The 27085-nt window shown below is 48.9% G+C and overlaps 1 protein-coding gene across 11 annotated transcripts in view; it reads right to left on the bottom strand.

Annotated features, from left to right (window-relative positions):
- LOC106575542 (guanine nucleotide exchange factor DBS) overlaps positions 1 to 27085 on the bottom strand; it is a 75672-nt gene that overhangs the window by 20754 nt on the left and 27833 nt on the right. For 10 of the 11 annotated variants that reach the window (XM_082962945.1, XM_082962942.1, XM_045697809.2 and 7 more), the window contains exons 2-4: positions 12237 to 12320; positions 10156 to 10270; positions 5590 to 5680 (exon numbers count right to left, since the gene is read on the bottom strand). In XM_082962945.1, the coding sequence (XP_082819071.1) occupies positions 5590 to 5680; positions 10156 to 10270; positions 12237 to 12312 (282 nt within the window). In that variant the 5' untranslated portion in view covers positions 12313 to 12320. Of the gene's footprint in view, positions 1 to 5589; positions 5681 to 6324; positions 6532 to 10155; positions 10271 to 12236; positions 12321 to 27085 lie in introns of those variants that run through there. The other variant, XM_082962947.1, reaches the window with a different exon arrangement.

Below are 27085 nucleotides of genomic sequence, written 5' to 3'. Positions count from 1 at the left end.
TACTATCTCTTCCCCATCACACCCAGCTGAGTAGCCTGCCACCACTACTATCTCTTCCCCATCACACCCAGCTGAGTAGCCTGCCACCACTACTATCTCTTCCCCATCACACCCAGCTGAGTAGCCTGCCACCACTACTATCTCTTCCCCATCACACCCAGCTGAGTAGTCTGCCACCACTACTATCTCTTCCCCATCACACCCAGCTGAGTAGCCTGCCACCACTACTATCTCTTCCCCATCACACCCAGCTGAGTAGCCTGCCACCACTACTATCTCTTCCCCATCACACCCAGCTGAGTAGCCTGCCACCACTACTATCTCTTCCCCATCACACCCAGCTGAGTAGCCTGCCACCACTACTATCTCTTCCCCATCACACCCAGCTGAGTAGCCTGCCACCACTACTATCTCTTCCCCATCACACCCAGCTGAGTAGCCTGCCACCACTACTATCTCTTCCCCATCACACCCAGCTGAGTAGTCTGCCACCACTACTATCTCTTCCCCATCACACCCAGCTGAGTAGCCTGCCACCACTACTATCTCTTCCCCATCACACCCAGCTGAGTAGCCTGCCACCACTACTATCTCTTCCCCATCACACCCAGCTGAGTAGCCTGCCACCACTACTATCTCTTCCCCATCACACCCAGCTGAGTAGCCTGCCACCACTACTATCTCTTCCCCATCACACCCAGCTGAGTAGCCTGCCACCACTACTATCTCTTCCCCATCACACCCAGCTGAGTAGCCTGACACCACTCTCTCTACCCCATAATGCTCATCTCCCTAGCGGGTTCCATCTCTCTCACACGCCCTCCCCCCCTCTCCATAGCCCAGCCCCTCTCCCTCCCCCCTACCTCCCTCCTCCTCTTCATAGCCAAGCCCCTCTACCTCCCCCCTACCTCCTCCTCTCCATAGCCAAGCCCCTCTACCTCCCCCCTACCTCCTCCTCAACATAGCCAAGCCCCTCTACCTCCCCCCTACCTCCCTCCCTCCTCCTCCTCCTCTCCATAGCCCAGCCCCCCCTACCTCCTCCTCTCCATAGCCCAGCCCCTCTACCCCCCTGCTTCAGTACCATGCAGTACAGTGCCTAGGGGTGAGTAATGACACCAACCCTGTGCTCCTCTCAGTGCAGGCCCACAGAGACACAGTCACAAATCATACTGGTAATCACAATCACAATCACAGACACTGCATACTTGAGGGTGTGTGTGCGGGTGCGTGTGCGTGTGTGTGTGCGTTTGCCCTTGGGGCCACCACACTGATACAGTACTCTACTAATCAGCAGGTTTCCCCAGCCTGTTTACACACTACTATCACTGTAGGGAAATCAATGAACACACACACACACTTAACAGAGGCTTACAGAGGACGACTGTCCTACCTCAGCAATGTTAACAGCTCAACACCAGCCTCCTCCCCTCTACTGTCACATGGACAGATCCAATGGGCTGGAACGGGCCGTTATGGCTGGAACAGCCCATTATTATTGGGGGGTTGACAGGCCCATATAAGGAGAATGATGGAGACATTATGGTTTGCTGATGGGAGATGGGTGAGCTAAAAGGTTAACATTTGTTAATGTTATATTCACATAAAAGTTATATTTCTGTTTTCTTTGTCTGTTTCATAACTCTCCATTTATTACCAACATTATGAATAACACAGATGTGAAGCCTGTATCAAGTTATTAGGATGGTGACTCCTGGAACTCATTGTGGGTGTTTCATGTTCATCACCCTATCCCCTCCCTACTCAACCACCCTATCCCCTCCCTACTCAACCACCCTATCCCCTCCCTAGTCAAATCACCCTATCCCCTCCCTACTCAACCACCCTATCCCCTCCCTAGTCAACCACCCTATCCCCTCCCTACTCAACCACCCTATCCCCTCCCTACTCAACCACCCTATCCCCTCCCTAGTCAAATCACCCTATCCCCTCCCTACTCAAATCACCCTATCCCCTCCCTACTCAACCACCCTATCCCCTCCCTAGCCTAACCACCCTATCCCCTCCCTACTCAACCACCCTATCCCCTCCCTAGTCAAATCACCCTATCCCCTCCCTACTCAACCACCCTATCCCCTCCCTAGTCAACCACCCTATCCCCTCCCTAGTCAACCACCCTATCCCCTCCCTAGTCAAATCACCCTATCCCCTCCCTACTCAACCACCCTATCCCCTCCCTACTCAACCACCCTATCCCCTCCCTACTCAACCACCCTATCCCCTCCCTACTCAAATCACCCTATCCCCTCCCTAGTCAACTCACCCTATCCCCTCCCTACTCAACTCACCCTATCCCCTCCCTACTCAACCACCCTATCCCCTCCCTAGTCAACCACCCTATCCCCTCCCTACTCAACCACCCTATCCCCTCCCTACTCAACCACCCTATCCCCTCCCTAGTCAAATCACCCTATCCCCTCCCTAGTCAAATCACCCTATCCCCTCCCTACTCAACCACCCTATCCCCTCCCTAGTCAAATCACCCTATCCCCTCCCTACTCAACCACCCTATCCCCTCCCTAGTCAACCACCCTATCCCCTCCCTACTCAACCACCCTATCCCCTCCCTACTCAACCACCCTATCCCCTCCCTACTCAACCACCCTATCCCCTCCCTAGTCAAATCACCCTATCCCCTCCCTACTCAACTCACCCTATCCCCTCCCTAGTCAAATCACCCTATCCCCTCCCTACTCAACCACCCTATCCCCTCCCTAGTCAAATCACCCTATCCCCTCCCTACTCAACCACCCTATCCCCTCCCTACTCAACCACCCTATCCCCTCCCTACTCAACCACCCTATCCCCTCCCTAGTCAACCACCCTATCCCCTCCCTACTCAACCACCCTATCCCCTCCCTACTCAACCACCCTATCCCCTCCCTACTCAACCACCCTATCCCCTCCCTACTCAACCACCCTATCCCCTCCCTACTCAACCACCCTATCCCCTCCCTACTCAACCACCCTATCCCCTCCCTAGTCAACCACCCTATCCCCTCCCTACTCAACCACCCTATCCCCTCCCTACTCAACCACCCTATCCCCTCCCTAGTCAAATCACCCTATCCCCTCCCTACTCAACCACCCTATCCCCACCCTACTCAAACCACCCTATCCCCTCCCTAGTCAAATCACCCTATCCCCTCCCTACTCAACTCACCCTATCCCCTCCCTACTCAACCACCCTATCCCCTCCCTAGTCAAATCACCCTATCCCCTCCCTAGTCAAATCACCCTATCCCCTCCCTAGTCAATCACCCTATCCCCTCCCTACTCAATCACTCTATCCCCTCCCTACTCAATCACCCTATCCCCTCCCTACTCAATCACTCTATCCCCTCCCTACTCAATCACCCTATCCCCTCCCTACTCAATCACTCTATCCCCTCCCTACTCAATCACTCTATCCCCTCCCTACTCAATCACTCTATCCCCTCCCTACTCAATCACTCTATCCCCTCCCTACTCAATCACTCTAACCCCTCCCTACTCAATCACTCTAACCCGTCCCTACTCAATCACTCTAACCCCTCCCTACTCAATCACTCTAACCCCTCCCTACTCAATCACTCTATCCCCTCCCTACTCAATCACTCTATCCCCTCCCTACTCAATCACTCTATCCCCTCCCTACTCAATCACTCTATCCCCTCCCTACTCAATCACTCTAACCCCTCCCTACTCAATCACTCTAACCCCTCCCTACTCAATCACCCTATCCCCTCCCTACTCAATCACCCTATCCCCTCCAGCTACAGCCACAGCTGTTGAGCTGTCACAGCCTGTACCACACGCAGTGAGAGTGAGAGAGGATAGAGGGAGGGAGAGAGAGAGGGGAGAGAGAGAGGGGAGGGGGGGGGGAGAGAGAGAGGGGGGAGAGAGAGAGAGAGGGGAGAGAGAGAGAGGGGGGGGGGGGGGGGGGGGGGGGGGGGGGGGGGGGGGGGGGGGGGGGGGGGGGGGGGGCAGACAGACGGACAGGGAGAGGGGGAGAGAGAGCGGGAGAGAGACAGAGACTAACTATTTTCACATCATTACAACAATGTATATAGACATAATGACATTTGAAATGTCTTTATTCTTTTGGAACTTTTGTGAGTGTAATGTTTACTGTACATTTTTTATTGTTTATTTGACTTTTCTTAGTTCATCTATTTAATTTGCTTTGGCAATGTAAACGTTTCCCATGCCAATAAAGCCCTTAAATTGAAATAGAGAGAGAGAGAGAGAGACACAGAGAGAGACAGAGAGACAGAGAAACAGAGAGTGAGAAACAGAGAGAGAGAGAGAGAGAGAGAGAGAGAGAGAGAGAGAGAGAGAGAGAGAGAGAGAGAAACAGAGAGAGAGAAACAGAGAGAGAGAAACAGAGAGAGTGAGAAACAGAGAGAGTGAGAAACAGAGAGAGTGAGAAACAGAGAGAAAGAGAACAAAAGAGAATTAGAGGAGCATGTGACAGAGTAGAGAATGAGAGAGGAAGAGAGAGGAAGACAGAAGTGTAAAGGGTGATTATTACTAAATATTTTCTCCGATTGTTCTGGCAATTCTAACATAGAAACTTCATTGGGAGGAAGGATGTTCAACAAGCTTTTTACATTTGTATCACAATGTGAGAAAATCAAGATGAAAGTGGCCATATAAGGCCATTGTTAGACCTATACAGTGCCTCCTGTAAGACCCTATGATCTGTGAACCGTACATGATACAGACAACGTCTTGGTGCAATTATACTCCTTATAGTGTGTTCTAAAATACGGAGTAGGAAAAAGTGAGCGAGTGAGCCAATCCCATCGCTCTCTCTCCTGCAGGTTGAAGTGAGTGTGATGTTGTATAATCTGAAAGGAGGTGATTCTACAGGACCCTCCTGCAGGTTGAAGTGAGTGTGATGTTGTATAATCTGAAAGGAGGTGATGCTACAGGACCCTCCTGCAGGTTGAAGTGAGTGTGATGTTGTATAATCTGAAAGGAGGTGATGCTACAGGACCCTCCTGCAGGTTGAAGTGAGTGTGATGTTGTATAATCTGAAAGGAGGTGATGCTACAGGACCCTCCTGCAGGTTGAAGTGAGTGTGATGTTGTATAATCTGAAAGGAGGTGATGCTACAGGACCCTCCTGCAGGTTGAAGTGAGTGTGATGTTGTATAATCTGAAAGGAGGTGATGCTACAGTCCCCTCCTGCAGGTTGAAGTGAGTGTGATGTTGTATAATCTGAAAGGAGGTGATTCTACAGTCCCCTCCTGCAGGTTGAAGTGAGTGTGATGTTGTATAATCTGAAAGGAGGTGATTCTACAGTCCCCTCCTGCAGGTTGAAGTGAGTGTGATGTTGTATAATCTGAAAGGAGGTGATTCTACAGTCCCCTCCTGCAGAACTAGGCTATTAGTTAGTTTCACCAGACAGCAAGACACTTCACGGAGAAGTCTGCACCCTGCCATTACTCTGATATACAAAGGTTTCCTGTCGCTCAGCACATCTCTAACACCTGTTAAAGTGTATGTCCTAATAGATTACACAACAGACTACACACACACCCTCAGCATACAGTGCACACACACACACACACACTGGGTTACTCACTGCAATGCGTTGCAGGGTCCCCTTGACGGCGGTCCATCTGTCCTGGCGGCGGTCAATGACCAGGATGAAGCCCACTCCAGACGCTGTCACACTGCAGGAGAGCGAGACCACGGTTACATGGATGTGTGTATATGTTACCACGGTTACATGGATGTGTGTGTATGTTACCACGGTTACATGGATGTGTGTGTATGTTACCACGGTTACATGGATGTGTGTATATCCTCCTAATGACAGGACCCTTGACTGCTCCAAGATCACAGGCTACCCACAGGCTGTGGCATTAGAACAGCCTGCTCAATCCCTGTGTGTGTGTGTGTGTGTGTGTGTGTGTGTGTGTGTGTGTGTGTGTGTGTGTGTGTGTGTGTGTGTGTGGTGTGTGTGTGTGTGTGGGGGGGGGGAGAGTTGTGTACAAAAATACCAGGAGAGTGTTGCTGGCAGCACACATTTACATCTCAGTCAATTAGCAGATGCTCTTAACAAGAAAGACAACCACACACACAGAAATGTGAAAGAGTCAATGCTGCTGAGGTGGTCCAAGTACATCAACACAGCCAGGAGAAAATCCATCATCCATCCATCACCCTGCTGTACATCAACACAGCCAGGAGAAAATCCATCATCCATCCGTCACCCTGCTGTACATCAACACAGCCAGGAGAAAATCCATCATCCATCCATCACCCTGCTGTGCGCCCACATACACACAAACACACACGGTAGAAAACACACTACCAAAACGTTGCCTCTTCCTCAGGTTTATCCCATTGATGTCACACGACAGGATACATCTGTTATTCCCAAGACCTCCTCAATAGAATGTCATCTCCTTCTCCCATTCCTTTACTCTGTTATTCCGGTATTCTGGTTTTCCCTCTCTGCAGATCCCGTTTGTTAAGCACCAGCGTTCTGTTTACAGCTCTGATAGAACGGGAGCCAACCGCCAAGCCCCCCCCCCGAGAACAACTCTCCTCTGCCTACCCGCTTCTCTACACCAGCCAATCAACTCAGCCCTGCATCTCCTGCTGCTCCCCCATAACCTATCACAGAGCAGCATACGGGTGATGGACAGCGGTGGCGGGAGTGTGTTTGAATGGCTCATGAGCAGAGGGGGGCGGGACATCTGATGGAGAATGAGATGGGATCCACCCCCCTTTAGCTGGTAGGTGAGGGAACCGCAAAATATCATTAATTCAATTGCTGCCATGACAGTTGTGCGCACACACACACACACACACACACACACACACACACACACACACACACACACACACACACACACACACAGCTATCTTTTCGCTTTAGCTATAGAGCTTCCCCTCCCCTCCCCCTCGTCTCATTGGCTCTATCCCTCTCTCCCCCTCCTTTCGTCCCTCTCTCTATCCCTCGCTCTCCCCCTCCTTCCGTCCCTCTCTCTCGATCTCTCTCTCCCTCTCTGCTCAGCAGCATATGTGTTGGCAGTGAGGAGAGCACAGAGGTAAAGGAGGAAGCCAGTGAGATAGAAAGAGAGATTTATAGAAATAAAGGTAGAGAGATGAACAAAGAGAGAGAGGACAGAGAGAAAAAGGAGAGGAGAAAGTGAGAGAAAGAGGAGAGAGCATGCATCTTGTGAGATAAAACAGACGGTGATATGATTTTATCCAGTGGTACTAATCAGGACCGTCCATAGGGCTGAACTGGCAGCATGATGAATGTTTCTCTATAGGACACAGTGTTAAATACAACACTCTGATTCAGAGATAAACTCATAGTAATTAAACACCCAGGACACCCCGTCTATACCCCCACAATACCCCTCTTTCTCTTTAATATCTCCTCTTCCAGCTCCCTCTTTCTACCCCCTTACTGTCACTCACGCTTTTGGTCTGACGAGCGCGCTAGAGAGAGAGAGAGAAAGCAAGAGTGAGTAAGTAAGCAAGAGAGAGGGAGAGGCAGAGAGAAAGAGAAGGAAAGCGAGGGAATAAATGAAAGCAAGCTAGAGAGCACAACAGAGAAAGAAAGCACCCCCCCTCTCTCTCTCTCTCAATTCAATTCAAGGGGCTTTATTGGCATGGGAAACATATGTTAACATTGCCAAAGCAAGTGAGGTAGATAATATACAAAAGCGAAATAAACAATAAAAATGTACAGTAAACATTACACTCACAAAAGTTCCAAAAGAATAAAGACATTACAAATGTCATATTATGTCTATATACAGTGTTGTAATGATGTGCAAATAGTTCAAGTACTTCTTTGTGGTAGTTCTTTGTGGGTCTGTGTAATCTGAGGAAAATATGTCTCTCTAATATGGTCATTCATTGGGCAGGAGGTTAGGAAGTGCAGCTCAGTTTCCACCTCATTTTGTGGGCAGTGTGCACATAGCCCGTCTTCCCTTGAGAGCCAGGTCTGCCTACAGCGGCCTTTCTCAATAGCAAGGCTATGCTCACTGAGTCTGTACATAGTCAAAGCTTTCCTTACGTTTGGTCAGTCACTCTCTGTTTAGGGACAAATAGCATTCTAGTTTGCTCAGTTTTTTTGTTAATTCTTTCCAAAGTGTCAAGTAATTATCTTTTTGTTTTCTCATGATTTGGTTGGGTCTAATTGTGTTGCTGTCCTGGGGCTCTGTGGGGTGTGTTTGTGTTTGTGTTTGTGAACAGAGCCCCAGGACCAGCTTGTTTAGGGGACTCTTCTCCAGGTTCATCTCTCTGTAGGTGATGGCTTTGTTATGGAAGGTTTGGGAATCGCTTCCTTTTAGGTGGTTGTTGAATTTAACGTCTCTTTTCTGGATTCTGATAATTAGTGGGTATCGGCCTAATTCTGCTCTGCATGCATTATTTGGTGTTCTGATTATTTGGTACACTGAGGATATTTTTGCACAATTCCTCATGCAGAGTGTTTGGTGTTTGTCCCATTTTGTCCCGTCTTGTGAATTCTTGGTTGGTGAGCAGACCCCAGACCTCACAACCATAAAGGGCAATGGGTTCTATAACTGATTCAAGTATTTTTTGCCAGATCCTAATTGGTATGTCGAATTTTATGTTCCTTTTGATGGCATAGAATGCCCTTCTTGCCTTGTCTCTCAGATCGTTCTTGCCTTGTCTCTCAGCTTTGTGGAAGTTAACTGTGGCGCTGATGTTTAGGCCAAGGTATGTATAGTTTTTTGTGTGCTCTAGGGCAAAGGTGTCTAGATGGAATTTGTACTTGTGGTCCTTGTGGTACTTGTGGTCCTGGACCTTTTTTGGAACACCATTATTTTGGTCTTACTGAGATTTATTGTCAGGATCCAGGTCTGGCAGAATCTGTGCAGAAGATCTAGGTGCTGCTGTAGGCCCTTCTTGGTTGGTGACAGAAGCACCAGATCATCAGCAAACAGCAAACAGTAGACATTTGATTTCATATTCTAGTAGGGTGAGGCCGGGTGCTGCAGACTTTTCTAGTGCCCTTGCCAATTCGTTGATATATATGTTGAAGAGGGTGGGGCTTAAGCTGCATCCCTGTCTCACCCCACGGCCCTGTGGGAAGAAATTTGTGTGTTTTTTGCCTATGTTAACCGCACACTTGTTTGTGTACATGGATTTTATAATGTTGTATGTTTTTCCCCCAACACCACTTTCTATCAATTTGTATAGCAGACCCTCATGCCAAATTGAGTCAAAGGCTTTTTTGAAATCAACAAAGCATGAGAAGACGTTGCCTTTGTTTTGGTTTGTTTGTTTGTCAATTAGGGTGTGCAGGGTGAATACGTGGTCTGTCGTACGATAATTTGGTAAAAAGCCCATTTGACATTTGCTCAGTACATTGTTTTCACTGAGGAAATGTACAAGTTTCACCATTAGCAGATGGGGAGGGGAGGATATGGTCCATTTTATCACTTTTTTTTTGTTATTCAACATTTGTTAATATCAGGAATTCCTATTGCGATAGAGAATATCGTGGGATATCTGGCCAAGAATGTAGTTCCTGTATAGAAACAGGAATAGCATAACATCCAGGACATACATCACATGTACCAGGACATACATCACATGTACCAGGACATGCACCTCATGTACCAGGACATACATCACATGTACCAGGACATACACCTCATGTACCAGGACATGCACCTCATGTACCAGGACATGCACCTCATGTACCAGGACATACATCACATGTACCAGGACATACATCACATGTACCAGGACATACATCACATGTACCAGGACATGCACCTCATGTACCAGGACATGCACCTCATGTACCAGGACATACACCTCATGTACCAGGACATACACCTCATGTACCAGTTGCAGCAACATTGAGGTGTAATATAGATGCCAACTATAATGGTTAAGATACAGTCCTGCATAAGACAAGTTGACTTTGTTGTAGGGAGATTCATTGTTGTGTTCAAACAAAGGAACTGAGAATAGTTGTACACTGACATCTGCTGGTAGGTTATGTTACCACACCACTTCCTCAACTATACAAAGTAATGACAAGTTCAAGCATCAGAGTGTGCAATGCATTGTGTGTGTGTGTGTGTGTGTGTGTGTGTGTGTGTGTGTGTGTGTGTGTGTGTGTGTGTGTGTGTGTGTGTGTCACCTGGGCACACTGGTCAGGTAGGTCAGTACGTTGTGGAACTCTTTCTCCTGGAGCTCGCCAAACGCAGGGAATTCTGGGAACACGATGATGGGACTGCCGTTCTCAGCTCGGCCCCCTGGGAAAGAAATGGGGACGTTTGATTGATTGATTGATTAAATTTGTTCAACAAGGCCATCATTTTACCCTCAATTAGACAGCACATACAAACCCCCATATCCCCCTTTCAGACCCCCACAGAATAGACATAGTGACAAGCTTTGGAATCCTTTTATTGAATGCGTTTTAAAATGTTCATGTGCATCATATTCATAATGCCCATTATTCTTCTGATAGATATAGCTAATCCACCCCAGTGGAATGAACACACAGAGCAGTGGTTCAAGCCTTTCCCCGGGGACCCCCAGCTCTTCCACAGCTAGCACACCGGATTCAACTTGTCAACTGATCATCAAGCCCTTTGTGAAACGTCTGTGGGTCCCCGAGGAGAGGTTTAGAGAACCACTGACCCAGAGGAATCATGTGACGGTCTGAGTGGGGGAGGGGAAGATTAAAGTCTGAGATATAGGATCCATCTTCTCTCACAAAGCCTGGTGTTACTGCGGCTCTGCAGGCTGCAATAATAGGCTTTTCTATTTGTATTCTTCCTTTTTAACTCTGCGTTGTTGGGAAAGGACTCGCGAGTAAGCGTTTCACGGTAAAGTCTACACCCGTTGTATTCGGCGCCTGTGACAAATCAAATTTGATTTAGTGCTAGAGGAGGGTACAGGGAATGAGAGATGAACAGGTGTGAGTAGAGACAAAGAGACAGACGGTCTGTGTGAATCTCTGCACCAGCCGTGCCACTAGAGCAGAACCGTAGCACTGTGCCCTGATCCATCTGGTACCATGTGTGTATGTGTGTCAGGCAGACACCTGCCTGAGCGGGCGACTAGAGGAGGACCAGAGGTTAATGATTACAACACAAAACAAGGCCTGGAGAAACATACAACCTCCAGGGGAGAGGACATACAGAGAGAACAGGGAAGGAACAGTAACACAGCAGGAGTCTTTAATGACACAGCTAAAACAGTATTGCTGCGTCACACTCTAACCCGCTGGGCTCGGAGTCATTCTAGTGGCGTACCTAGGCTGTAGAGTAGAAGTCTGAACTAGAAATAGACCAAGGGTCATCTTCATCGGACTTAGCTGTGTGCTCATATGACTCCTCATCAGAGGGTGGTCAGCTGTCATGAACACACACACACACACACATCACCCCTGGCAACCACAGAGTTCTTAAACACACTGACAGAGAGATGTGAAGACAAATGGACTCTGTACACAAACTGTACACAGCCAAAGAACAGCATCCATATAAAACACACAGTTAGGAACTGAAGCTTGGGAAATTCATTTACACACACACACACACACACACACACTCTCTCTCGCTCTCAACGGGTGGAGTGTTAAATTCAGTCACACACTCAGCAGCCAATCACAGCAGCACATAGTGCCATACACACTTGGCTCTTCCAACCGTTGCCGGGCCAGGTTGCCAAGCGGATCGCCGTGTCGATTAATTATTCACCGGCCGTCTCCGTGCCGTTATTATCCGTGGTAACCCGACGTGGGGCCCTATCTGGGTTGGTATCGCCGTAGTAACGGAACAAACTATGTTGGCCCAACTCTTTGGAAATATGGGTCTGGTGTAGAACAGTTTTCCCCCCAAAGGTCGGGTCGTTGCAAAAGTCTTAGTTTAGTTAAGTCACACGACAGAAATCAGTTTGAAAAACACTCCTGTGGCAGCCAGAGTGCTATTCCTGTACTTTTATAAATAGGAAAATGCTGACGGATTATGTTTTGATGTTTAGGCCAGCTACTCCACTCAGCTACTCCACTCAGCTACTTCACTCATACAGTGTGATATGATTGTTGCTCCGTCAGTGTGTGTCAGCTTTGGGAATGGTTCTTCTGCCACGCTGCTTAAGCTTTTTCCTGTATGTGCCTTGGCATCGCGTCTTGGGATTGGCTCACTCGGATGTTTGGGACTGAACCACTATGAGAGGTAACTATGATGGAGGGGAAATAAAAAGACTGACCTGAGAGGAAAGCAAACCGTTTCCTGAGGTCAGGATCGATGTCTGCAGCAAACAGACGATCACTCTCCTGCTGCATGATGTCATCTGGAAGAGAGAGACAAATAAAACACATCAACTACAGTTACAGTAACAAACAGTATTTACAACAATAGATGACAGTTACAGTAACAAACAGTATTTACAATAATAGATGACAGTTACAGTATTTACAACAATAGATGACAGTTACAGTATTTACAACAATAGATGACAGTTACAGTATTTACAACAATAGATGACAGTTACAGTAACATACAGTATTTACAACAATAGATGTGTTACAGTAACATACAGTATTTACAACAATAGATGACAGTTACAGTAACATACAGTATTTACAATAATAGATGACAGTTACAGTAACATACAATAATAGAGCACAGTATTAGTCACACAGAGTACCTGGAATGACATGACAGAGAGAGGAGCAGAGACCCACTGACCCACTTCTCAAGGAGAAGTTCCCCCAAATCCCCCCTTTTCTCCAACTTTCAGTCCCAGGCTCAGTGAGGAAGAGAGAGCAGGAGGTGAGGCTGAGGAGAGGAGTAGAGAGGGGAGAGGCTGAGGAGAGGAGTAGAGAGGGGGGAGGCTGAGGAGAGGAGTAGAGAGGGGAGAGGCTGAGGAGAGAGGGGAGGAGGAGAGAGGGTAGAGGCTGAGGAGAGAGGGGAGGAGGAGAGAGGGGAGAGGCTGAGGAGATAGGGGAGGAGGAGAGAGGCTGAGGGGAGGAGGAGAGTGGCTCCTCCTCCCCTCAGGCTCTCTCCTCCTCCCCTCAGGCTCTCCCCTCAGTCTCTACCCTCTCTCCTCCTCCCCTCAGCCACTCTCCTCCTCCCCTCAGCCACTCTCCTCCTCCCCTCAGCCACTCTCCTCCTCCCCTCAGCCACTCTCCTCCTCCCCTCTCTCAGCCTCTCCCCCTCCTCTCAGCCTCTCCCCCTCCTCTCAGCCTCTTCCCGCAGCCTCTCCCCCTCTACTCCTCCCCTCAGCCTCTCCCCTCCTCCCCTCAGCCTCTCCCCTCTCTACTCCTCCTCTCAGCCTCTCCCCTCTCTACTCCTCTCCTCAGCCTCTCCCCTCTCTACTCCTCTCCTCAGCCTCACCTCCTGCTCTCTCTTCCTCACTGAGCCTGGGACTGAAAGTTGGAGAAAAGGGGGGATTTGGGGGAACTTCTCCTTGAGAAGTGGGTCAGTGGGTCTCTGCTCCTCTCTCTGTCATGTCATTCCAGGTACTCTGTGTGACTAATACTGTGCTCTATTATTGTATGTTACTGTAACTGTCATCTATTATTGTAAATACTGTATGTTACTGTAACTCATCTATTATTGTAAATACTGTATGTTACTGTAACTGTCATCTATTGTTGTAAATACTGTATGTTACTGTAACTCATCTATTATTGTAAATACTGTATGTTACTGTCATCTATTATTGTAAAAACTGTATGTTACTGTCATCTATTATTGTACAAACTGTATGTTACTGTAACTCATCTATTATTGTAAATACTGTATGTTACTGTCATCTATTATTGTAAAAACTGTATGTTACTGTAACTCATCTATTATTGTAAATACTGTATGTTACTGTAACTGTCATCTATTGTTGTAAAAACTGTATGTTACTGTAACTCATCTATTATTGTAAAAACTGTATGTTACTGTCACCTATTATTGTAAAAACGGTATGTTACTGTCATCTATTATTGCAAATACTGTATGTGCCTATCTGTGTGAGTGAGTGAGTGAGTGAGTGAGGGTGAAAGGCTAGTGATAAGAGGGGGGTTGTTGGGGGGGTATGGTAGTGGTCCTGGGGTTTGGCAATGCTGTGTGTGTGTGTGTGTGTGTGTGTGTGTGTGTGTGTGTGTGTGTGTGTGTGTGTGTGTGTGTGTATATATCATGCTGTGTGTGTGTGTCATGCTGTGTGTTGGCTGGCAGTAGGGGAGTGTACTGGTGAGAGGTGAGGGTGGTTACAGGGGGTAGTGTATGGTGCTGTGTGTTGGCTGGCAGTAGGGGAGTGTACTGGTGAGAGGGTGGTTACAGGGGGTAGTGTATGGTGCTGTGTGTTGGCTGGCAGTAGGGGAGTGTACTGGTGAGAGGTGAGGGTGGTTACAGGGGGTAGTGTGTGGTGCTGTGTGTTGGCTGGCAGTAGGGGAGTGTACTGGTGAGAGGTGAGGGTGGTTACAGGGGGTAGTGTGTGGTGCTGTGTGTTGGCTGGCAGTAGGGGAGTGTACTGGTGAGAGGTGAGGGTGGTTACAGGGGGTAGTGTATGGTGCTGTGTGTTGGCTGGCAGTAGGGGAGTGTACTGGTGAGAGGGTGGTTACAGGGGGTAGTGTGTGGTGCTGAGGGATGGCTGGCAGTAGGGGAGTGTACTGGTGAGAGGTGAGGGTGGTTACAGGGGGTAGTGTATGGTGCTGAGGGATGGCTGGCAGTAGGGGAGTGTACTGGTGAGAGGGTGGTTACAGGGGGTAGTGTATGGTGCTGTGTGTTGGCTGGCAGTAGGGGAGTGTACTGGTGAGAGGTGAGGGTGGTTACAGGGGGTAGTGTATGGTGCTGTGTGTTGGCTGGCAGTAGGGGAGTGTACTGGTGAGAGGGTGGTTACAGGGGGTAGTGTATGGTGCTGAGGGATGGCTGGCAGTAGGGGAGTGTACTGGTGAGAGGTGAGGGTGGTTACAGGGGGTAGTGTGTGGTGCTGAGGGATGGCTGGCAGTAGGGGAGTGTACTGGTGAGAGGTGAGGGTGGTTACAGGGGGTAGTGTGTGGTGCTGTGGGATGGTTGGCAGTAGGGGGGTGTACTGGTGAGAGGTGAGGGTGGTTACAGGGGGTAGTGTATGGTGCTGTGTGTTGGCTGGCAGTAGGGGAGTGTACTGGTGAGAGGTGAGGGTGGTTACAGGGGGTAGTGTATGGTGCTGTGTGTTGGCTGGCAGTAGGGGAGTGTACTGGTGAGAGGGTGGTTACAGGGGGTAGTGTGTGGTGCTGAGGGATGGCTGGCAGTAGGGGAGTGTACTGGTGAGAGGTGAGGGTGGTTACAGGGGGTAGTGTATGGTGCTGAGGGATGGCTGGCAGTAGGGGAGTGTACTGGTGAGAGGTGAGGGTGGTTACAGGGGGTAGTGTATGGTGCTGTGTGTTGGCTGGCAGTAGGGGAGTGTACTGGTGAGAGGTGAGGGTGGTTACAGGGGGTAGTGTATGGTGCTGTGTGTTGGTTGGCAGTAGGGGAGTGTACTGGTGAGAGGGTGGTTACAGGGGGTAGTGTATGGTGCTGAGGGATGGCTGGCAGTAGGGGAGTGTACTGGTGAGAGGGTGGTTACAGGGGGTAGTGTATGGTGCTGAGGGATGGTTGGCAGTAGGGGAGTGTACTGGTGAGAGGTGAGGGTGGTTACAGGGGGTAGTGTATGGTGCTGTGTGTTGGCTGGCAGTAGGGGAGTGTACTGGTGAGAGGTGAGGGTGGTTACAGGGGGTAGTGTATGGTGCTGTGTGTTGGCTGGCAGTAGGGGAGTGTACTGGTGAGAGGGTGGTTACAGGGGGTAGTGTATGGTGCTGTGTGTTGGTTGGCAGTAGGGGAGTGTACTGGTGAGAGGGTGGTTACAGGGGGTAGTGTGTGGTGCTGTGGGATGGCTGGCAGTAGGGGAGTGTACTGGTGAGAGGTGAGGGTGGTTACAGGGGGTAGTGTATGGTGCTGAGGGATGGCTGGCAGTAGGGGAGTGTACTGGTGAGAGGGTGGTTACAGGGGGTAGTGTATGGTGCTGTGTGTTGGCTGGCAGTAGGGGAGTGTACTGGTGAGAGGTGAGGGTGGTTACAGGGGGTAGTGTATGGTGCTGTGTGTTGGCTGGCAGTAGGGGAGTGTACTGGTGAGAGGGTGGTTACAGGGGGTAGTGTGTGGTGCTGAGGGATGGCTGGCAGTAGGGGAGTGTACTGGTGAGAGGGTGGTTACAGGGGGTAGTGTGTGGTGCTGTGTGTTGGCTGGCAGTAGGGGAGTGTACTGGTGAGAGGGTGGTTACAGGGGGTAGTGTGTGGTGCTGAGGGATGGCTGGCAGTAGGGGAGTGTACTGGTGAGAGGGTGGTTACAGGGGGTAGTGTGTGGTGCTGTGGGATGGCTGGCAGTAGGGGAGTGTACTGGTGAGAGGGTGGTTACAGGGGGTAGTGTGTGGTGCTGTGGGATGGCTGGCAGTAGGGGAGTGTACTGGTGAGAGGTGAGGGTGGTTACAGGGGGTAGTGTGTGGTGCTGAGGGATGGCTGGCAGTAGGGGAGTGTACTGGTGAGAGGGTGGTTACAGGGGGTAGTGTATGGTGCTGTGTGTTGGCTGGCAGTAGGGGAGTGTACTGGTGAGAGGGTGGTTACAGGGGGTAGTGTGTGGTGCTGTGTGTTGGCTGGCAGTAGGGGAGTGTACTGGTGAGAGGGTGGTTACAGGGGGTAGTGTATGGTGCTGAGGGATGGCTGGCAGTAGGGGAGTGTACTGGTGAGAGGGGGTGGTTACAGGGGGTAGTGTATGGTGCTGTGTGTTGGCTGGCAGTAGGGGAGTGTACTGGTGAGAGGGTGGTTACAGGGGGTAGTGTGTGGTGCTGTGTGTTGGCTGGCAGTAGGGGAGTGTACTGGTGAGAGGGTGGTTACAGGGGGTAGTGTATGGTGCTGAGGGATGGCTGGCAGTAGGGGAGTGTACTGGTGAGAGGGTGGTTACAGGGGGTAGTGTGTGGTGCTGTGTGTTGGCTGGCAGTAGGGGAGTGTACTGGTGAGAGGTGAGGGTGGTTACAGGGGGTAGTGTATGGTGCTGTGTGTTGGCTGGCAGTAGGGGAGTGTACTGGTGAGAGGGTGGTTACAGGGGGTAGTGTGTGGTGCTGAGGGATGGCTGGCAGTAGGGGAGTGTACTGGTGAGAGGTGAGGGTGGTTACAGGGGGTAGTGTATGGTGCTGTGTGTTGGCTGGCAGTAGGGGAGTGTACTGGTGAGAGGGTGGTTACAGGGGGTAGTGTATGGTGCTGAGGGATGGCTGGCAGTAGGGGAGTGTACTGGTGAGAGGTGAGGGTGGTTACAGGGGGTAGTGTATGGTGCTGTGGGATGGCTGGCAGTAGGGGAGTGTACTGGTGAGAGGTGAGGGTGGTTACAGGGGGTAGTGTGTGGTGCTGTGTGTTGGCTGGCAGTAGGGGAGTGTACTGGTGAGAGGTGAGGGTGGTTACAGGGGGTAGTGTATGGTGCTGTGTGTTGGCTGGCAGTAGGGGAGTGTACTGGTGAGAGGTGAGGGTGGTTACAGGGGGTAGTGTATGGTGCTGTGTGTTGGCTGGCAGTAGGGGAGTGTACTGGTGAGAGGTGAGGGTGGTTACAGGGGGTAGTGTGTGGTGCTGTGGGATGGCTGGCAGTAGGGGAGTGTACTGGTGAGAGGTGAGGGTGGTTACAGGGGGTAGTGTATGGTGCTGTGTGTTGGCTGGCAGTAGGGGAGTGTACTGGTGAGAGGTGAGGGTGGTTACAGGGGGTAGTGTATGGTGCTGTGTGTTGGCTGGCAGTAGGGGAGTGTACTGGTGAGAGGGTGGTTACAGGGGGTAGTGTATGGTGCTGTGGGATGGCTGGCAGTAGGGGAGTGTACTGGTGAGAGGGTGGTTACAGGGGGTAGTGTATGGTGCTGTGTGTTGGCTGGCAGTAGGGGAGTGTACTGGTGAGAGGTGAGGGTGGTTACAGGGGGTAGTGTGTGGTGCTGAGGGATGGCTGGCAGTAGGGGAGTGTACTGGTGAGAGGGTGGTTACAGGGGGTAGTGTGTGGTGCTGTGTGTTGGCTGGCAGTAGGGGAGTGTACTGGTGAGAGGGTGGTTACAGGGGGTAGTGTATGGTGCTGTGTGTTGGCTGGCAGTAGGGGAGTGTACTGGTGAGAGGGTGGTTACAGGGGGTAGTGTATGGTGCTGAGGGATGGCTGGCAGTAGGGGAGTGTACTGGTGAGAGGGTGGTTACAGGGGGTAGTGTATGGTGCTGAGGGATGGCTGGCAGTAGGGGAGTGTACTGGTGAGAGGGTGGTTACAGGGGGTAGTGTGTGGTGCTGTGTGTTGGCTGGCAGTAGGGGAGTGTACTGGTGAGAGGGTGGTTACAGGGGGTAGTGTATGGTGCTGAGGGATGGCTGGCAGTAGGGGAGTGTACTGGTGAGAGGGTGGTTACAGGGGGTAGTGTATGGTGCTGAGGGATGGCTGGCAGTAGGGGAGTGTACTGGTGAGAGGTGAGGGTGGTTACAGGGGGTAGTGTGTGGTGCTGTGGGATGGCTGGCAGTAGGGGAGTGTACTGGTGAGAGGGTGGTTACAGGGGGTAGTGTGTGGTGCTGAGGGATGGCTGGCAGTAGGGGAGTGTACTGGTGAGAGGGTGGTTACAGGGGGTAGTGTGTGGTGCTGTGGGATGGCTGGCAGTAGGGGAGTGTACTGGTGAGAGGGTGGTTACAGGGGGTAGTGTATGGTGCTGAGGGATGGCTGGCAGTAGGGGAGTGTACTGGTGAGAGGTGAGGGTGGTTACAGGGGGTAGTGTGTGGTGCTGTGGGATGGCTGGCAGTAGGGGAGTGTACTGGTGAGAGGGTGGTTACAGGGGGTAGTGTGTGGTGCTGAGGGATGGCTGGCAGTAGGGGAGTGTACTGGTGAGAGGGTGGTTACAGGGGGTAGTGTGTGGTGCTGAGGGATGGCTGGCAGTAGGGGAGTGTACTGGTGAGAGGGTGGTTACAGGGGGTAGTGTATGGTGCTGAGGGATGGGATCAGAGTACTAAACAAACATATTATTCAATGTGTTTCTCCAGTTTTAGTATGAGATGTAACAGTCACTGAAGACATTGGCCAACATCTTCTGACATCACTGGTATTTTATGTCAGCTAAGGGATTAAACATGCACACTTTCCCACTACCCTCCTCCTCCCTCCATCTTTTAGTGTGTCTAGGCCCTGCCTGGGAAACGAATCCCACTGATTGTCCCGGTAAAAGCCACCAATGTTTCTCACAGCAGGGCAGAGTGAACCACAAAACCACACATCCACCCACATAGGCACAAAGAGCATCAAAGGATCACCAAGGTATATTGAGACATTGATGGTTGCATCCACACCAACTCTCACACAAACGGTAGAGAGAGACCATTGTTTCAACAACAGTATCTCCAGGATAAAGAGCTTATAAAACACCCATCAGGTGTTGAAACACTCCGCTGCGTAGTAACTAACTCTCTTGGCAGCGAAGCGCTGTGTGTTTACTCTGTCAGTGGGTCATTAAGCCAGGCTTTTCATCTGTCTAGATATAGCCAAGGTGCAGTGGCGACCCGTCACTCAAGGGGTGGTTGCAGTTTTGAGCCCCACCTGTTTAGCTAAAAAAAATTATGTTTTGCATGTTATTTTGGTATTTATACCTTTCGCATATCAGTTTGCAAACAATGTTAAAAATAAATAATTGAGTTAATAAAGCCGCATACAAACATGGTCTCTTTTTTTTCTCTTGAATGTTTTATTTATTTTACCCCTTTTTTCTCTCCAATTTCATGGTATCCAATTGGTAGTTACAGTCTTGTCTCATCGCTGAAACTCCCGTACGGACTCGTGAGAGGCGAAGGTCGAGAGCCGTGCGTCCTCTGAAACACAACCCAACCTAGCCGCACTGCTTCTTGACACATTTCACATCCAACCCGGAAGCCAGCCGCACCAATGTGTCAGAGGAAACACCGTACACCTGGCGACCTGGTCAGCGTACACTGCACCCGGCCCGCCACAGGAGTCGCTAGAGCGCGATGAGACAAGGATATCCCTGCCGGCCAAACCCTCCCTAACCCGGACGACGCTGGGCCAATTGTGCGCCGCCCCATGGGCCTCGCGGTCGCGGCCGGCTGCAACAGAGCCTGGGCTCGAACCCAGAATCTCTGGTGGCACAGCTAGCACTGAGATGCAGTGCCTTAGACCACTGCACCACCCGGGAGGCCCTTTTTTTGCTTTCTTGAGTAAGGCAGCACCAAAATGCATGTGTTTCAGCCTAGCTCAGTGCTTTCTGTGGTGGTGGGGCAGCCAGCGTAGGTTGTTGGTAATGTTCTCTAGTTGCGCCGTGATTGGCTCAGTGTTCTGTCACTCATGGGAACACTACGTCACCACAAAATCTACAGCTAGAGCTCGAAAATTCAAGCCCCTGGGGTGCTGCCATAGAGTTACATTAGAAGTGCCCATCCAAGAAGGCTCAAGGTCAATAGCCACAGATAAAATGACGTCTAATTCCCTTATATCTACCGTAGTTTTGATTGGACTGATCATATCAACATCATACTTTCAAAATCTTAGCTAGCAGTCATCATCATGAATCAATCAAGTTTATTTATAAAGCCCTTTTTACATCAGCCGATGTCACAAAGTGCTATACAGAAACCCAGCCTAAACCCCCAAACAGCAAGCAATGCAGATGTAGAAGCACGGTGGCTAGAAAAACTCCCTAGAAAGGCCGGAACCTAGGAAGATACCTAGAGAGGAACCAGGCTCTGAGGGGTGGCCAGTCCTCTTCTGGCTGTGCCGGGTGGAGATTATAACAGAACATGGCCAAGATGTTCAAACATTCATAGATGACCAGAATCAAGTCGACAATCTACTGGCAAATCCTTTTCAATCCTTGTCATATGAAGAGAAATTAAAGATAAAACGTATCGGTGCTCATCGGTCATAAACATTACACAACAAGTTGAAAATTGCAAATTCAGCAATGAGTGGTCTGGAAGGAATCAGTGGCTAACTGCAAGTGTTGCAAAGCAATCACTAGCCTGCTATTCAGACGAGTGGGCGTGTGGTCCAAGTCTGGGTTTAAGGGTCTCTTTTCCAAGCTTAAAAGGATAAACATTCAACACCATGGTAGAATACATTGGACATGCTGTCAATCCAAAATGACTTGTGCCGCGTTCAAAACAACTGGAAACTCGGAACTGGGAAATGGGAGACTTCAGTGAGTTCAAGACAACTGGGAACTCTGAACAAGATCCGACTGTGAAAATACGGTCATACAACTCGGAATTCCAAGTCGGGATCTCGGGCCTCTTTCTTGAGCTCCGACCTGAAGATCACTGATGTCATGATTCAACCTTGTTCAACCTCGAGTTCTCAGTTGTCTTGAAAGCACCATAAATCCAGAGAATGCCAGACTTTGATGACAAAGTTTATTAACAAAATTCACCCACGAAGGACGGCCGCGCCACCTTCCTGTTCAAGTGAGCACAGCACAAGGTGCTGCATCAATGATGTAATATGCCAGGGAGATATGTACACTGTAGCTAAGAAAGTAATACTAAGTGTATGTTGTGTCGCAAGCTGTTAGTAGCCCATGTGCCTCACTCTAATAATTCCGCCTACTGTTCTGACATTTAGCCTATAGCCTGTTTTAGATGAATGTAATCATCGAATATTGTAAGAGATTTCATTGTCTGCTTCTATGCCTCCTTTATTTATCCTACGGTTCTGACTTGGTGTACAGGGAGAATACTGTAAGAACGGCTCATGTTCTGAATTCTGTCGCTGTACCTTTCAAAAGCGCTGAACAAATAGTTATATTGACTATGTCTGTCCTAGCTCGGTCATTAATGTCTTAATAGAAATTGCCTCTTATCCGCTCGTCGTCCCATTTGTACATCTCAATTGTCAATAGAAACCACATTTGTTTAAGCAAGTCAGCCATATCAGCTATGTGTTTTTAAAAGGCAGTAAATGAGGCTGAATGAACTGTTTCGCTGCTAGACAAGGCTCCGCTGATAGCCAGGTGTAGCAGTGGTAAGGATTCACTACTTGGTGCTGAAAATAATTCTCTGCGGTTGGGACAGCTCTACCGTATGTAGACCCTAACAGTTTGTGGGCACCGTTTGTCACAGTTATAGTGCAATTCATGTATTGTTTAGTGTTGTGTAGTGTGGCTTTGCTGGCATGCATATATATATTTTTTGAGTTTGCCCTACCAAGATTTACATGTTAAAATCGCCACTGCCAAGGTGAGCTTAAAAAAAATACTTTACTCTTTATTCTTAACTCATTTTAATAAAAACAATTTGGAGTGATACTCAATTGTTTCTAACTAATGCTTATGAACCTGTTTGGTTTTGATACCATGCTCTCCCAAATCAACCATCATCAGTATAAACCAGAAAACCCTGTGGTCACGTTTCAGGAGGGACTGACTTCAGGTCTCAGGGAAGGTGACCTCAACCTGTCAGGCTTAGCTAGCTCCAACCAGCTGGAGCCGGTAAGACTAGCATCCACACAGTGAGTGGGTCCATAGGGATCAAGGTTGAGAAACACTAATGCAGTCTATTCTAGAACCATAGACATGTTGGCAGTCACTTTCAGTATTCAGTCTGATGTTGGTGTAATGCATCAGGACAGGTGGACAGGCAGCCCTGGGCGGTAGGTAACAGCTCAGTCTTACAGCCCTGGGCGGTAGGTAACAGCAGGGGCGAAAATCTGATATCAACTTTGGAGGGGACAATTACATGACATTTTCTCAAGAGCAATTCCTGAGGGGGACACCAAAAGTAGTGCTGTAACACATAGCCTACATTGTAATATGGTAAATGTATATTGAGGAACCAAAGAAATAAGGTGTTTGCCGTACTCCTAACTACCGGTAGCCAAAACTACACAACTAATCACAACAGCAATACCATTGGCTTTAACAAATCTTAGTTCAGTCACCAGTTTAAGTTGAGAGTGGGGGTATCCATGGCATTTTCCAATTATGTTCCTATTTTACAAGTCAAAAAAATTGAGAACCTTTCATAATGTTGCCAAACAAAGACTCAACAAACTTACCTGAGACTCCCTGTCTCTGCCAGTCTGTCCCTGCATATCTGTCCCCAACTCTGCTGTCTGTGTGCCATCTGTTGCCTGCTCTGCCTAGTGACATCACTGTGAAACATTTCCATTAGAATTTCATTTCTTTCTTATGAACATTTTATCAACTAGTCTTTGAGATATTAGGCTACTAGGGTTCTTACTATGCGTTTTGGTGTATTGAAAAATACTCTGATGTCCGTCTTTTATTTTTCTGCCATTTTTCTACCTGGCTGGCTGGCTGGCTCCACACACAGTGTGTAGGTTATTTACAGTAGGAGATGGGCTTCTATCATCTTCAATCATTCTATTTGGGCTTCGATCTAAAAGGTAGCTAGCAAATGTGAAACGGATTAAAATGACAAGAGTTGACAGCTGTATGAGTTCACCATTTACACAACATATGCTGCAACCTTTTGTAATTTTAATAGTTTGTTTCATATTGGCTGGCTTCCAACAATAGCTGAATTTGCAAAGCTAGCGAGCACCAATTCAGTTTCAGTGGTGTTTGCTATAATCTTTGCTACCCGGGTTAAATAAAGGTGAAATAAAATAAATAAATAAAAGTTCACTTGCGACAATTTAGCTTTTGCAACGAGACCATTAAATATATGTAAGACAATGGTAGAAGAGTGTAGTTCTGTTCAGTTTGGATTTCAGTTTTTCAGTTTAGCTAACCTTATCACACGGACTTTGAAGCACTAATTTACATCATCTGCATGCTGATTCCATCTTTGACGACGCCACATAAATGGAATAGGTACTAGCTAGCTTAATAGTTAATATTTGCGTGCTAGCTCTGCATATTCAGCTAGTGTGTGTGCGCGATTGACTGGATTAACCTCACGTCAGTTACGTGCATTGAGTGCCTTTCAGACAGTAGATACGACCTCTCTGTTACCTAGCAAGCTAAGGAACTGGCAGTGGATTAAACCACTGTGAGGCAAAGGGTGGGGGGGTTGCAATCTTTTGAAACTTAAAAACGCGCTATTAAGTGTCTATAATCAGCACAATTGCTTTCATTGCGTATTATTAATATTATTTAAATTACATAGATAAGTTTCAGTGATATATTGGGGGGGGACAAATCATATTTTTCCCAGGATGGGGGGTAGTGTGTCCCCCGTCCCCCCCGGGATTTCCGCCCCTGGGTAACAGCTCAGTCTTACAGCCCTGGGCGGTAGGTAACAGCTCAGTCTTACAGCCCTGGGCGGTAGGTAACAGCTCAGTCTTACAGCCCTGGGCGGTAGGTAACAGCAAGCTGCCACTACAGTCTTCCCTCAGACTCTTACCCTATAAACCCAGAGTTAGTTTGTTTAATAGCACGGTTAGGATAACACTCTGGCCCAAACCCAGAAACTCTCTCACACACACACCCAGAAACTCTCTCTCACACACACACACACACACACACACACACACACACACACACACACACACACACACACACACACACACACCACACACACACACACCCTAGAGAGAAGTTGCCACAGAGCGAAGGGTGTGTGTGAGTATATACATCTAATTCTCGAATAAATCTAACTTAAGTTTATACAAACATGTCTTCTAAAAATAGACCTTACAGTACTTCTCGCTCTGAGTTTTCCCCTCTTTCTTCCTGGTATTAGAGGTAAGGAACGGTTCTTTCAAGAGCATCTCTAACCCATTCAGTTCCATTGAGAACTAAGGGCCCTACCCTCCTCACTGAGTGCATTGAATATGATGTGTAGAGACGTGATCCGGAGAAAAGCCACCAAAACAGGCCTGTGCCAGCCAGGGAACTCTTAAGCAGCACAAAACCACACAACACCCCCAACTTCCTCCCAGCCAGGCCAACACAGGCCCCACGTTTTGAGGTTGATGGGGGCCAAGAATGCCACCTCTCCACTCATTCACAATCAGGTCAGGGGCTTAATCACTGAAGGTCAAGGTTTACAATGTTGAGGATAGAGCTGACCTGAAAACAGACAGAATCATTTCTACTCTATGCAACACATTTCTATCATGTAAGGTTTTATATCTCCTCATATTCCTTCCTGTCTGGTAACTATTGTATAACCTCACAGATTACAGCTCGGATCTGGATGGATGACAGCTCACAGAGAAAAGGGGGAGAAATGTGGAAGAGGAGGAGGGAGAGAAAAGGGGGGAAAGGAGGAGGGAGAGAAAAGGGGGAAAAAGGAAGAGGGAGAGAAAAGGGGGGAAAGGAGGAGGGAGAGAAAAGGGGGGAAAGGAGGAGGGAGAGAAAAGGGGGGAAAGGAGGAGGGAGAGAAAAGGGGGGAAAGGAGGAGGGAGATACTTCACTGTATATAGAGTTTTTGTTTTCTTTTGTTCTACTGTATTATTGACTGTATGTTTTGTTTATTCCATGTGTAACTCTGTGTTGTGTCGAATTGCTATGCTTTATCTTGGCCAGGTCGCAGTTGCAAATGAGAACTTGTTCTCAACTAGCCTACCTGGTTAAATAAAGGTGAAATAAAAATAAAATACAAATTGAAAGGAGGCCAGGCTCTATTACTAATGCCTAGATTGTTAATGTGGAGACCTGGCTCTGGTTGAGCTGTGGGGACTGAGAAGACAACTACACAGCTCTCTCCAGTAAAGGAGATTCTACACAGGCCTCTCTCTCCACGTTCCTTCTATGCGTTTAATCGAATGCCATCAAAGCTACAAAAAAAGAACCGACCAACAGTTTTTGTTGAATAGTTTACGATGCATTTTCACTCCAGTCATGACATTCCTTCCACATGATCGTGTGACCCCACTGACACAAAAGTTCACCACCAGTTCCACACATGCACCAACATGGTAGTTACCATGCCTCTGTGCAGTAGACAGCTTGCTACTCCCTCTCCTGTCCCATGAATCTCTCTTTGTTCGGTCATCATGTTCCCACAAGCAGCAGGCGGTAAAACACATGTTAGCAGCCTGGAAAGACCTCCTTGCCTTTACACGTCTGGTCTGAAGGACCAAGTCATGATCACAGGTGGTTCAGTCCTTCATGTTGCCCCTTGAAAAATACAGTATAATCACCCAGTCTGAAATTAACCCCTAGACCCTAACCCCTCCCTTCCCCTCCCCTTTATTTAACCCCTACAGCTAACCCCTCAGTTTGCTGGTCCATGCAGTAACCTCATGTGGTGTTCTGGTATGTGGTGTATGGGCAGGGTGGGCAGGGCAGCCTTGGTATGTGGACTGAAAGGCAACAGATTGTATTGGGGATGTGGAAGTATGTGTGTGTGTGTGTGTGTGTGTGTGTGTGTGTGTGTGTGTGTGTGGCGTGGAGCACCATGCTGTGTGGAGCCCTATGCTGTGTGGAGCGCCATGCTGTGTGGAGCGCCATGCTGTGTGGAGCGCCATGCTGTGTGGAGCGCCATGCTGTGTGGAGCGCCATCGCTGTGTGGAGCGCCATGTGTGGGTATGAGCGGGTGATGGAGCTGTTGGTGTGGCAAGAAGAAGGGCAGCTGTGTGTGTGAGTAAGAGGACAAGTAAGGGATGAACAGCCATTCCACAGCTGTGTGTGTGTACTATTGTGTGTGTGTGTGTGTATCATTGTGTATGTGGGGGCAACCCGGTTCTATTATGGTATTACAGTCTGGGTTTACCAGGTCCCCATCTGCCATGGGGATAACAACACACATGACAATAACAACTGGGTCAAACGGCCACTGTTGCCCTGTTGCCATGCATGCTCAGTGTGTGTGTGGGAACCCTCTGCCCAGCCCATAAATCTCTGGATAGGATTAAATCTGTAATAGCCAGAATATTTCTACATGATGAGCTGCAATATGTGGCTACTGTTCAGTCTTTTTCACATCCTTTTTGTCATGGAGCGCCAGGTGCCAACATGGTGGCTAGTCTGCTGCACTGTAAGCTACACTATATACACACAGCAGTATGTGGACACCCCTTCAAATGAGTGGATTCGGCTATTTCAGCCACACCCATTGCTGACTGGTGTATAAAATTTGGCACATAGCCATGCAATTTTCGCAGACAAACATTGGCAGTAGAATGGCCTTACTGAAGAGCTCAGT

Source organism: Salmo salar, chromosome 16 (genome assembly GCF_965601325.2).
Source record: "Salmo salar chromosome 16, fSalSal1, whole genome shotgun sequence".
NCBI lineage: Eukaryota > Metazoa > Chordata > Actinopteri > Salmoniformes > Salmonidae > Salmo > Salmo salar.
The sequence above is the reverse complement of the archived record's forward strand: the minus strand, read 5'-3'. Positions and strand labels throughout refer to the sequence as shown.